The sequence below is a fragment of the Phasianus colchicus genome, chromosome 2 (genome assembly GCF_987193195.1).
Source record: "Phasianus colchicus chromosome 2, bPhaCol1.hap1.1, whole genome shotgun sequence".
NCBI classification, from domain to species: domain Eukaryota; kingdom Metazoa; phylum Chordata; class Aves; order Galliformes; family Phasianidae; genus Phasianus; species Phasianus colchicus.
In genome coordinates, this window is record NC_143437.1 from 3,593,392 (window position 1) to 3,607,145 (window position 13,754).

Genomic DNA, 13,754 nt, shown 5'->3' on the forward strand with positions numbered 1-13,754 from the left:
ACCTCATTACCAGGTTTTTCCATAGCACTCCACAAATATTTCTCAGCCTGCCTGAGCTAGGAGCTTGCTGGGATAAAACCATCTCTTCCTCCCAGGTCCTTGCTGTGAAACATCCCATGAAGCACCACCTTGTGACTGCAGAGTTCTAACAGACTTTTAAAGACAAAGGAACCAGGCAATCCATGCACAGTTTTACACATGGGTTCAGTCCTGACCAGCTATCAACATGCTCAGCATTAAGAGAGAACCTGCACACCACAACCACTGAACACTCAGCTTCACATAGCCTTAAACTCACCTTGATCAATTATGCAAGTCTGTCCAGAGCTTTTTACAAGGGCTGGATAGTCTCTGTAGTAGTAATCTATATAAGCTTCAAGTTTCAAGTCCCTAGAATGAAAGATGTGAATCATACTACAGTAAAAAACAAAAAAAAACCAAACTCCACGCCTTCCTCCATTTCTGACATTTTCTGTTGACTTTTAATGTTTGTAATATGCACCAGATACAAGGAGTGAACTGACTTCTTTAACTAGGGCTGCTCACAGGCATTGCCCCTTTGCTAAGTAACCTGCATGCTTTATTTCCCCCCAGTGCACTTCTTTTCAGCCTCAGTTCTACTTTGTGCCACACCTCCACCACCACCACTCACTGCATAACAACTGTCACTACAACTTCCCCAAACTTCTAATTGTTAAAAGTCAGATAACAAGCTGTGACTATCTGCAAGACATGAATGCAAACAACAGCTTCCAGCCCCAATAGATATACAGTGTTTCATCAGAGTTGCTTTTCATTGGCACAACAGAATAATGGACAAGTCAATCTACTACTTCTGGAAACTACTCCAGTCAATCAGCTGCAGTGCCAGGGGAAGAATCTATAGTCATAGAGAGATTTTGGTAGAAATATCAAACAAAACTTGGAGAGGCATTACTGAATCCTTTGCTTATACAGATAACTGTATGCATGTATGTCTATACATACGCAATGCAATCTGGATGTGTGGGTGGAAGATAAGATGCATTTACTGGCTGCAATGAAAATACCACAAAGATGAATATTTGATAGATCTTGTAAGCTTAGTCAATGCAGTAGACAAAATGTGAGCTGTCCAGGGTACACAGAACTTTAGCTGCCAGATAGGCAACACAGCAAGAAAAGCATGTACTGCTCAAGTTTCCTGACTTGATCTAAATGGTAAAGTCACGTAAAATCAGAACTGAGATGAGATTCTGTTTGTGTTTTAGAACAAAATAAAACAAAAAAACCCCCAAACCTACCACTACACCAGCAAGAAATCACTAAATGCAGACTTTGGTCCGAGCAACTGAGTACTGAGTCAACAAGGTGATTTTACTTCTGCCTGCAGTGGGGTTGTCTGTACAAAATCTGTTGAGTAGACTTCCTCCCTCTCCCTCTTCTCATATGGCAGGAACAAAAGCTGTCTATCTACCAAGAACTACGATTTGTGAATCATGCTTATGGTGTTAAGTGGTCAGAACTATACAAGAGAGATTTCCTACAAATACCTTTAACTGTTACTTATTCATTTCCTTCAAAAACATGAAAGTCTGTTCCACCTTGGGTAATCCCCAAATCTCCCCATAAAAAAAACCCAACAACATCAAGAGACACCACACAACAAACAGCATCTGTGATTTGTCAGTTTGGCATACCTGGCCAGCTGAACCAGAAGAACAACAAGCAACCGATTTTCTTCTCCCATCAGAAGGTTCAGTTTGAACTCTTCATAGACCAGGTGAAGAACAAAGAAAATAGCAGGAATATGGGTGAAAAGAAGAGTTGAGTAATCCAGGCTAAGGCTCTGTAAGAAGTCATCCTTTGGAGCTAAAACTTCCAGAGGGTCCAATCCCAAGACTTTGGATAGAGGATGAGACTCAAAATTTCTGTGGTAATCAGAGCTCAAAAGATATTCCCAGTCCTAGACCAAGCAAACAGGAGAAAGAGGCAACAAACAATGAACAGACTTCCAGCAAGAGAGTTCCAGAGCAACACTGCAGAGCATTCTTCCCCTAAACCAATTTAAATGCAGTTAATGTGCCACACAAATCCTGCAAGCTACACTGCACAGATTCAATTGTTAAGCTGTATCTTCCCATCCTCCCTCTAGTTATGCATAAAATGAATCAAAGCATTAACATTTAAGAAAACAAAAGAGAGAAGAAAAGTGATTTGAAGTGCCTTCTTCGCACTGATAATTCAGTGCATGACACCTTGCTGCAATTCACCCAGTATACCCAGCCTCCTTTCCACTTCCATCACAGCACATTGGGCATTTAGATCTTCACCTTTTTCATACAGATTACAGCCTGTAAACCCCATGGGTTCACTGAGCTGCCAACCCACAAAACCTGGTGGCACAACTGTACCATTGTAGCTTGTAAGCCTCTTACAGTGAAATGCTAGTAAGCCTTATCCACTTTACTGCTTGACTACATTAAAGAAAAACAACCTTCCTACTCTTGTCTAGGCAAGACCTGGTGAATCAATCTTGAACACTCCACTAAATTCAATAAGAACTGGTGCATTCAGTGAAGCATGTAATTTGATGCTCCTAACTTGCTGAAGGTACTGAGTGGAGGAAAGTAAGCCAACTTTATTTTAAGGGGATAAAGCATGTAGGAGACATTTGGCATCAGAAAACTGCCTGGTGTTGATTTGTAATTCATATTGAATTCATTCCCGAATCTAACTTCTCCAAAACCAGGATCCTGACAAGAAAGGTCACAAGATACAGACACAGCACAATGCAAAACAGCTTTCCTTCCTCCACAGACTTGCAATCCCTGGTGAGCCCAGATCAGAGGTATTTCTACTGGATTGTCTTTTAGAAAAACAACAATAAATCAACACACTCTCAAGCTTTTATTTGTCAAAGAGAACCATTTCTTACTTCATCTGACCCTGTCTCTGATGGCCTAGCCTTCTTTGGTGCACTCACTGGTGAAGGTGATCCTCCAACATTAAGCTGCAAGAAATAAAGAAATAAACTGCATAAGTAATTCAACAGTCCTAACATGTGCATTCAAACCACACACTACACGATGCTGCTCTACGTATTTATATTTTACTGACATATAAAATATGTACTCCAATTAGATGTTTTCTACACACAGCTAATTAGTCTGGTGTATGCTGCACAAACCTTGAGGTCTGCCTAACATTTGGTATTGGCTAGGACAGAGGAAATACTGGGTATGAGCTAATGTAAGTAATGTGGATACACACTAATTGCTTTTATTTCATCACTATACTTACGCTCGCATCCTCTACTCCTCCCACCCTGTAAGCATCACAAGTGTACTTGCTAGCAGGAAATTCACTTACAGAAAACTCTAAGTAAGTTCAATTTGAAAGACATAACTTAAAGTGCTGTAATTTGAAAACTGCAGGAAAAACCTTCTTTAGAATCTGAACTGCATTTTGTGCTTCTAATCAAAATAGGCTTAATTAAGACTGTTTGAGTAAAATCTTTAATCCATCCATGTTAGCACTGGAGTAAGACACTCTTAATTTATTTTCATCTGACGTGCTGGTGTTAAGCACCTTATAGATATATGCAATCCTAGACTAAAACATACACCTGAAATTTAGAAATGCAGAATTAATTCAGTGGCATCTTGTTATTTAGGACAAGAGATGACCTATTTTTTACTTCAGCATCTCTCTAACCATTTCAAACCTTGAAGAATTATCAGAAGTATCAACATAAGCTAAGGAAACAAACATGTACATTTGCTTACATTACGTGTCCAGGTCAGCTTCTCTGTGTTATAACCCATCATATTCATGAGACAAGTTACAAACAAATTCCATTCCAAGCGATAACTTGGTCCTCCAGGAGCATTATAAGCATTGTACCACTTGACAAGCATTTGTACAGCTATCTCCTTGGGCAGGATAGCCTTGACCCCTTGCAGACACGTTTTCACTGTTGCAAAAGAGAAAAAAGCCCAGAGTTAGGCCTGTTTTCCATTACTCCCAATGCTACTCACCGAATTAATGCTACTCACCCAATTAATGCTACAAATTGTTACAGTACTTGGACCTACTTTTAACTCTCCAGAAACTCTTTCAATAAAAGCCACACCACATAACCTTTTGTTCCTTCAGTTTTGGTTAAACGCAACCTCTCTAATTCACCACACAAAGCAGGGGGAGGAGGGGAAGTTTTTTTGCTCATTAATGAAAACAAGTTGTGTCTGAACTGACATCTCAGCCTTGAGCAAGCATGAACAGTAAAGTAGAAAGAGACCAAAAGAACAAAGAAGTTTCAAGAGTGCATCACATGAAGCAATCAAAGTAGCAGAGCACACCTAAATCAATGGTAGCAGCTGTACAAAGCAAGCCAATAAACCTCGAAATACAACATATCAAATTGCTTACACATTCTAAGCTATCTATAAACTACTTAAAAAAAAGAAGGAACCCTCAAAAATCATGGAACATATTTCACATGAGAGATTGTGAATCATACCTAACTCTGAAGTAGCAATTTCAGGAATTGTAATCCGAACCATTGTGTTACTGCTGAGTTCCTGGAGAAAAAAGAAGAGTTGAACTACAAAATGCATCTTTAAATAGAGATGGGGTCTTTTTCTTGATCAACTCAGAACTTGGACAATACTTGTCCAAGTGTATTGAGCTTATTCCAAACTCTTAGCTATTGGCTACGCTCAATGTTTGCAACCTCAGATTCTAGCTCCATTAAACACTTTAAATGAATCTTGACCTGAATCACTTAAAGGAATCATTAAACTTCTATGCCTTTTAGGACATTCAACATAGAAAAATGTGGAGTTAACAATGCATGTTTAACACTTTACTGCTGATCAGGAGCTGCCAGCAATGTCTCACTATATAGGGGGTTGAAACTAGATGATCTTTAAGGTCCTTTTCAACCCAGGCCATTCTGTGATTCTGTGAAAAACAAGCTTGAGCCTTACTTTGCTTTGCTAATGAAGTCATGACTCAAATTACAGAATAATACCTACTAAAGTTACTCTGTTGTGGACGGGATCTCTTAGAGTATGAATGAAAGTCCCGTGCTGCTGAAAAGTGCAGTCCTCAACGTAAGTAGAGTCATGGAGCTTAGAAGAATCCCTTAGCTCTGCAACTGGAGACAAAAGCATACTCTGCAAAGTAGTAAGAACAACTGCTTAGAATTGTTAAAGCAAGTATCTCAGCAAAGGACAATTAAAATGACCATTTTGAAGTGTACTAATAAGTATTTTGAAAGCTGCTAATGCCATTTTAAAACTGTCTCAGAAGTTCTATAAAAATCATAAATGAGGGAGGACATAATAGACATACTTTAAACACTGTATTCAGGGACCTTACCAGAGAAAGGTAAAAGATTTAGCTCCCAAAGACACTTCAGAAGTTAAAAATCAATCGATCATTTGAATGAAAGATGTCCAACTTCAACTGTCAAACAAATAAGCTTTTTTTTAAACCTCCCTTTTCAATTTACAGCATGTGTTTATGAGATTTGCATCACACACCCATCTCAGCCCTCACTGTACTTTACTTAACCTGATGTATCAATGTGTCCAAACAAAATATGGATGGAGGCTGTGGGGAAGAAGGCTGCGCATGAAAACTAGGGTGAAAGAGAATGGCCTCCATCAGCCACAGAAATAAGACAAGCATAGCCATAACAAGTCTTTCACAATAGCTACATGAGGTTTAAAGTAACAGGCTTTCTCTTACAAAATATTCATGATATCTTCTAGCCATAGCAATCTTAATCCTGCAGTGAGAAGGGACTAGAAGCCCCTCTTCAAAGACCTTCCATGTGTTTGCCTTCAGCTACTTTGTAATTTAAACAGATGTATCAGTGCTGGAAAGCCTGATTTTCACATGCTAAAGATATTCACAGGGAAGCTCTAGCGTAGGACTTTTCGCTAAGGACCATTCCCTAAATAGAATATATCAGCATAAAGCAGCATTTCCATCACAATTTCTATAAATCTAAGAATACACAATTTAGATTAACAGACTGCAGTACAGAAAAAAAGCATCCTGTTACTTGATCAATTATGCCAAAGCTATTAAATAAAACTATAGCCTTTTCAGGGCAGGATTTTGTTTCTGCTTACCTCTTCTAGAGCCCCCAGATGTTTATTCAAAGTCTTGGATGGAGTGCTGACACTATCCAAAGGAGTGCTTGGCCGAGGCATTTGGTTGGACATTGTCAGGGATGGAGCAGGCAGTCCAGGAATGAAAACCTTCCCCACCTTTTTTGAACAATATATAGGAGAGCAAACAGTTTGCTTTCATGCTTGTGCTTCCACGATCTTACTTATATACACCAGTGGTTTTAATTTTAGCAGGTTAAAGGAGCAATTTAAGAAGAAGTGGATATATACTTGAACTAAAGACTGAAGACTGCTTAATTTAATGCCTTTCTTTGGGAGAACATACATTAAAGAAAACCACCATCTATGGTCAGTCTTGTACATTACTGCTACTGGTCTATTTTCTAAAATTTCAGCAGTGTTTCATAGGATAAACTGCACTCCCAGAGCAACTTCTTTTTAAAAAATTATACATACTATACACACACACAAGTAAACACAAACAAATTCTAACGTTCAACATCTATGCATACATGGAAAGAACATATTCCATCTGTATACAGTTCAAAAAATATTTATTTTGAATGAACAAAATTCTTACTTCCTATATCCTTGATATTTTGTTTCTTTGAAAACACTGTATTAATTTAGCACTTTACTGCTGAAAAAAAAAAATCTCCAGATATTTAATTGCACCACAAGGCACCAGTCATTCTTCAGAACCACCCTTCCAGCACTGTATTTAAGTTACACTCATTAGGAGAGCACAGGCACCTTCCCAAGTAAGTCTCAAGTGAGAAGCAGTCTACAGTAGCTTAAACTGATACTTTGTAAGGTATGATGCACCCTCTGCACAGCCTAGTTTATAACTGGAGTCAAACACTTGTTTTGGGACACAAAAGCCTGCTACTTACACGAACAATTCCAGAATAAAGCACTAGATTTCCACTACCTTCCAGAACCAGCAGTGTATCAACACCCTGCAAGAATCAAACAGAGTATTCAGCTTCTTGTATTTAAGTAAAAGGATGACAAATGGATGACACAAGTGACAAAGGAAGATACTTTGCAGCTAATAGTCCATAAAAAGTTACATACCTGCACTGGAGCTGCATCCTTTGCCTGAATATTGGTAACAGAACCAAAGATCAGCTGTGACTTGTCATTGCTCTCTTGAAACTTTACACACCTAGAGATTTGAGAAAACAACACAAAATGATAGTCCTATCAACTGTTATAGAAAGATAAAAACAGAAAATAAAAGTTGTGTTACATGGTGCAATTAGTCTTACTGTGGTATACCTGGTTGGTTCCTCCTTCCTTTTCTAGCTTTGCTCTACTAATCATTTACTGTTATTCCCCTAGTCTAAATGAAATCCCCAATGTGATTCTAAAGGGTAAAGACAAGCATAAATAAGAATACCAGTCAAAGTACAGTGAATGTACTCTTGCAATTTTATTTAAATAATCCAAATCATCTACACCACTCCAATTAAAAACTGTCACATGAGAGGCACTGACACCTCACATCAGAACAGATTCCACTAGCTGAAAGAATAAGTATGTTAAAAGCCTTGATCTAGACAAATTTTTAGAGTGCTTTCCCCCTCCCCTCCCTTATTTCTTTAAACCTGTCCCCAAACCAGGAATGCTCACCGCAGCTGGAGCTGGGATTCCACTAAGAAGCACAAGAACTTCTGCCCACAAAGGTCAGTGGTAATAAACACTTTTGATGCCTGGGAATTCTTCTCTCTAAATAAGACACAAAGAGCAGCATAGTGTTAGGTTTATTATAAAAAAGTTTAATTAAAAAGAAAACAATGACCACAAACCATAGGGACACTGGACTTCAGTAAGTAGTGCTTCAAGTTGCTAGGAATGTGTCAGTCTCAGTTTCAGTCCTTAAGAGAGAAATTAACTTTCTAGCACTCCACTCTTCACATTCATACTTTTTGGTGTGCAAAGCACATGCTGCCTGGCTTTGCTCTCCCATTCAGTCTTAGGTCTTTAGTGTTCTGCCCCTTTTCATGCCAACAGAGCAAGAAATATTCCCACCAAAAGAGATTAAAGATGAGCACACATACAAAAAAAAAATAATTAGTGATGGCATTTGAATCTATTTTGCATGAGAGATCTCACAAAAGCATTCCTCATCTTGAAGGGCTATGAGTAACACAACAGGTAAAACTATTACAAGTGTCCAGCTTCCTTTTCAAGTGGACTGGATGCTTAGCAAGCATGACTTCAAAAAAATAGGAAGTGCAAGTTCATGCACCTATCTTAATGTATCACTATTTGCAGAAGGCTCACACTAAAATAAGCTTTTTTATCTTTCTCTCCCCCCACTGGCAATCACACTTCTCTCACATTCCAACATGCACTTAACCTCATTTTTGTGATAGCTTCTGTCCACAGATGATCTATACACAGCTCAGGAACAATTGGTTCTGTTTCTGTTACAAGAAAGGAATCACTGCAAGTGCTCTCTGGAGAATGGGTAATACTGTGCCTCCTTGGAGACTGAACATTGCCAGATGAGTTGAACCTCTGCACTCCTGAGAATGAATGTACTCCCAGGGCAGGTGAATGAGAACGGCTGCAAGCAGAAACAAAACATTACTGAAAAGTGAGCTTACATAACCAAATAAGAACCCCTATTAAGCCAGCTCCTTCACACATTAAAAACAAAAAAGAAAACCACCCTGAAACAGCAGCTAGTACAATATTAGCCTCCCTTCATGATACATCCCATCATACGAAAAACAATTCTACAGTTTACGTTCAGTTGTCTCTGTCAAAATCCAATAGATGAGATCCCAAAAGTAAGCTAATATTTCAAGCTATGGTCCAGTCTGAAAAATGTGTTCCAACCTGTTCTCTCTAAATATGGCTTTCTTTAACTGAAAACACTCCTGAGACTCAAAAGACCAGAAGACAGTCCCTAACTCCACTACAGACTGGCTGTATGAGATCAGAAACTTTGTCTCTTGCACACCCATCATTCCCTCTATGCTACAGAGACAACAGCAAACAAATGTCACAAAAGCATTCTAAGAACGCTTTCAGATGCTGTAAGAGAAGGCATAGTACAGCTCAGATGAACAGATTTGTAAAGGCAGAGAAAGACAGCAATGCTACATGTGCTGCCTATTTTATAGCTTGTATTTGTTTGGTATCAGATCTACACATTATATTCAGCATCTACCTTAAAGCAGCCATGTTGGAGATGGACGGTGAGCGGGACTGCATGCTGGGTGATGACACTGATCTACTTTGGCTGTGAATAGATGAGTAGTTTTGGAAGGGTGAGGCCATAGGTGAGTCTCCTTTTGAAAGGCTCCTGAGTTGAGCAGTCAAAGAGCTGCTAGCAGCCACATTCTGAGGGGTGCCCAGCTGCTCTGAGAACTTCAGCACCATGTTCTGCTCCTGAGAATGAAAAGACATCTCTACATACTAATCACACGTGGGCAGTACCAGCTAAGAAGCTCAAACTGCTTATGTTAGGAGTATGCACCTACATCAGTAAGGCATAAAGGTACACCAGTCTAAGCAATTATTCCTTTCAAAAGTGCTCTCCCTCCCAGTCACTGACACTACTGCAATTCTCAGGGCAGAAAGTTGTTTGTCACTTTTCTCATGGAAGACAACAGTTTAAACAGAGTACAAACTTTTTGGTACAATGCAAGGAACATCATAAGCACTATATGTTACATGGCCATCGTTTACTGAGTTATCTCCACAACTGTTGTATATACAAAAGTATGACTTTTTTTCCCTCTAATAATCACCCTATTAATGGACTAAGTCACAAATAATCAGGTATTTCTAACAGACATGTCCAAGAATGGCACCTAAACACATACAAAAAATGTATAATGACACATAGTCAGTAATAAATTTGTACCTCTGGCTTTACTTTACGAAGAGCCCAGACAGTATGTAAACTCTGTACAGTATCGTAGGTCATCACAATGGAAGGTTCAGCATTGACAAACACAATCCTCAAGGTGTAATCAGCAACATACTGCACTCTAGCAGAGCCAAACACACCTGCTAAAGAAGTAGTTAACCTAAGTTAAGGTGAAAATATCATTTCTACAGTACTGTTATCAGATGAAGGATTAGTCATTTTTCATACCCTCTTTGCTCTGCAATCTGGACTTTTATCCTGACCAGTTTCTCTGTTCATAAAGCAGCTAAAACAAGTCACTCCTGACTTCTTAAAAGAGCCATTATTGCACATTTTTAATACAGAAAATGCTTGAGTGATACATTAAGCATTTGATGTCAAGGCCTAAACCTACCTCCAGACTTACAGACAAGAGGTGTTATCTCATCTAAGGGATGCAGCATGCTGAACATAGTAGGCAAAGGTTCTCTAAAAAGAAACCAAACAAAGCATGTTCAAAAACCAAATGCTAATAAGCCTAACTGCCCTCTCTTGCAGTCGGTGCACATGCTGCAATCCCAAAACACTCCTTAGACCTTAACAAATTTGAGCCTGAAACCTAACAAGTAGAGACATATCCCATTAACAGAAGCTCTTCTGATTAACTGAGTAGAGTCAGACAAAGGCTGGTCTATCAAACAGGGTTTTACATTTTTCCACATAGCACTTGATAATAACCCCACCTGGTGGCCACATGACAACCTCTGGCTGGCACAAACGAACAGTTAGCACCAGGGCAGCTACAAGGAGCAAGAAGGGAAGAAGGCTCTTAATCTAGACTCAGCTAAAGAGTTTGGGCTCTACACCAGCAGCCAGACATCAGGTAATCTGTACCCATCACAGAGTGCCAACCATCTGTTGGTGGCAGTGGTAAAAGGGGAAATTTTCATGAAAGTCCAGGTTGAGTAGGGTAAACGGTGAACTTTGTTAAGTAACAGAGCAGGAAAATGTAGCACCAGTGCAATTTCATTCTATAGTAATCCCAAAGGGGTCCAGCACAGATGCTAGCCAAGGCCAGCCACAAGAAGCAAAACAGGGGATAGCAGGCTAGAAAACCTGAGAGATGACCAAGAGTTCAAATACAATGGAGCAAGTCACTGTTCAACTCCTTCCTTCACTGAAAGAAGACACTTCACTATCCCTATGAACAGGGTGATGAGAGCACAGCACACCAACACACTAAAGAGGCTACTTGCCTGAGCTAATGTTTAACCTGGTACCAAAATTAAAATGGAACACCCATTGCAGCTAGCTCATGGAAATATTTTTTTCAGATCTTTCTTGAATATTTTCAAGGCCTCTATATTTAATCTCAACTCTAATGAGGACTAGACAATCACAAGTGCCTGGAATGCATACAAACAACAAGGAAGAGCAGAAGTGTATACTCAGACTACTTATCAGCATGCCAACCAACCCCTTACCTTGCTTTTCATCTATATATTCAGCCACAAAGCACAGGGTCTACAAATATGGGGCAGGATACTCCAGAGATTCAAAGCATGTTACAGCTGAGAGAAAACTTCTCAGTGACAATTGCCCAGTGAATCTCCATGACTACCACTGCAGCCTGGAAACAACTTCCAGGACAAACCTCAATGAAATTAGGTCAGTAACACTCTGCCTGCTGTACCCTGTTCCCAGGATCAAACGCTCTCACACAGTTACAACCTCACGTTGGAGGAAATCAGGACTTTGTAGACAGCCCCTTTCTAGGAGTTGCAGTTTCAAGCTGGCCCTGTTATGAACACACACATTCATTCATTATTCCTCTTCGATTTTCACACATCTGTATGAAATCAGTAAACAGTCTACAGCAAAACAATCAAAAGCCACTCGCTTCATACCTGGGTGGACTTGGAGGTACTTCATGTGAAGAACCACTACGCTCCAATAACAAACCAAATTTTGTTGGCCAGATGTTTGCAACCTATTAAAAAATTAGAGATATAGTCATAACAAAGATATCAAGCATTTATTGTATTGATAATTTCTAACAATTGAATATCATGCTGTGGCAAAACACGTTGCCTAAATCTTTTCTTAATAGAAGGGTTGTGTTGATGGGAGCAGGTTCCTAAACTACCAAGCTGGCATATCCATACTTTCCCATATCTTACAATCTGGCTTTTACCACTTCCAGAATTGCACCAATGCCATAATCAATGTCACACCTTCATCACTGGTGCATGTTCACCCACCAGACTGAATAATTCCAGCAGTCAGCAACAGCAGGCAACCAGACAACAAGCCCACTTGTGGAAAGCAAGGTGAAGCACTTACCTGGAAGGGTAAAGCAGCAATGTAATCCTTTCCATCTATGCTATGCACATTTACACATGAGCTCTGCAATATGCAGACACATTTCTGTACTATTTCTTTACCGCCTGAAACTGCAGAACAAAAAAAGAATAGTCAGATTATCTCTTTTCTTAGATATTCCCCGTGCAAAAGAATGTATATTTAAGGAGCAGGTGGTAGCCTTCGAACAACAGTTCTCAAGGACTAAAACTCTCATGCCAAAAGGGCCGAGTTCAAAGTACTTAGTTGGCATTACAGCAATGCCAGAGAGGTGGTGGAATCTCCTTCTTTGGAGATATTCAAGACCTGTCTGGATGCAATCCTGTGGGACCTGCTGCAGGACAGCTGCTTTAACATGGGGCTGGATTTTATGATCTCCAGAGGCTCCTACAACTCAGCAATACAACTTACCATCAGAACTGTCAGACTTCTCCTGCTGAATAGTGAAGTCACACCACAAGGCCTAAAAGCAAGCACAGCACAACGACGTCTGAAGAACAAGTTGATGCTACGACCAAAACCTATCTTTCTGCATTCCCCAGCACACCCCCACCCTCAAGGCACTGTTTGCAAACACACACGGAGCACCCAGTGAACCTACCTGCAGCACAGGGCTGTCAACACTGAATGCCTTGTAGGCAGCTGATGCTTCACTCTTACTGCCTTTACTCCAGATGACCATGTTGCTGGCCACGTACAGCTCTTCATCGTAGTCCACTTCCTCACCAAAATCACTGACGCCTTTCCTCAGCTGCCAGCTTTCCTTAGTTAAAAAGGAGAAAATAAAACCAATAAAATGAAATAAAAAAACACAGAAAAACAGAGGATTTCATAAAGAGAAGCTACAAGAGATGCGGTCAATGGGCTCAGGAAGTGACAGATTCTCCTGACACGTTTCTCCTGATGGTGTCCCACCACAGGTTCCCCCCCTTACCACACATCCCCCCATCACCACAGGTCCTCCCCGCCCCCACTACAGTTCCATCCCCCCCCACCGCCCCTCTGCGGCCCGGCCCTACCCGCTGCCGCTCGTGGATGGTGACCTCGCGGAGGGAGCCCACCAGGCCGGCCGCCCCGTCGGACGAGCAGAGCTCTGAGGCTGGCTGCAGCTCCCGCGGCTGCAGGTTGTGCGCGCCGGGATGGCGGCGGCAGTGCTCGCGGCCCCGGGGGACGAACTCCTGCAAGTCGCCGGCCGCAATCATCGTCGCCCTCTCTTCAGAGTGGTCCGACATGGGGGCCCGATATCCTCATTATTTCTGGGGCACACAGCCGGCGCGCAGCTCGGACCCCGCTCCGCTCGGGGCACCGCCGCACACGGGGAGCAAAACGCGCGGGCGCCGGCGGCGGCGCTTTATGAGGGCGCGGCCATGTCGCGGTTCCCGCCCTGCTCCGCGCCGCGC

The 13,754-nt window shown here is 41.0% G+C and overlaps 1 protein-coding gene across 6 annotated transcripts in view; it reads right to left on the reverse strand.

Annotated features, from left to right (window-relative positions):
- ANAPC1 (anaphase promoting complex subunit 1) overlaps nt 1–13,754 on the reverse strand; it is a 33,435-nt gene extending 19,681 nt beyond the window's left edge. The window contains exons 1-19 of one of the 6 annotated variants that reach the window (XM_090134567.1): nt 13,374–13,754; nt 12,956–13,117; nt 12,766–12,817; nt 12,337–12,446; nt 11,901–11,983; nt 10,421–10,482; nt 10,009–10,154; nt 9,310–9,530; nt 8,491–8,700; nt 7,761–7,856; nt 7,203–7,293; nt 7,019–7,084; nt 6,126–6,263; nt 5,019–5,159; nt 4,502–4,562; nt 3,768–3,955; nt 2,918–2,992; nt 1,680–1,945; nt 299–390 (exon numbers count right to left, since the gene is read on the reverse strand). In XM_090134567.1, the coding sequence (XP_089990693.1) occupies nt 299–390; nt 1,680–1,945; nt 2,918–2,992; nt 3,768–3,955; nt 4,502–4,562; nt 5,019–5,159; nt 6,126–6,263; nt 7,019–7,084; nt 7,203–7,293; nt 7,761–7,856; nt 8,491–8,700; nt 9,310–9,530; nt 10,009–10,154; nt 10,421–10,482; nt 11,901–11,983; nt 12,337–12,446; nt 12,766–12,817; nt 12,956–13,117; nt 13,374–13,586 (2,473 nt within the window). In that variant the 5' untranslated portion in view covers nt 13,587–13,754. Of the gene's footprint in view, nt 1–298; nt 391–1,679; nt 1,946–2,917; nt 2,993–3,767; nt 3,956–4,501; nt 4,563–5,018; nt 5,160–6,125; nt 6,264–7,018; nt 7,085–7,202; nt 7,294–7,760; nt 7,857–8,490; nt 8,701–8,975; nt 9,119–9,309; nt 9,531–10,008; nt 10,158–10,408; nt 10,483–11,900; nt 11,984–12,336; nt 12,447–12,765; nt 12,818–12,955; nt 13,118–13,373 lie in introns of those variants that run through there. The other 5 variants (XM_090134566.1, XM_031597832.2, XM_031597831.2 and 2 more) reach the window with 5 other exon arrangements.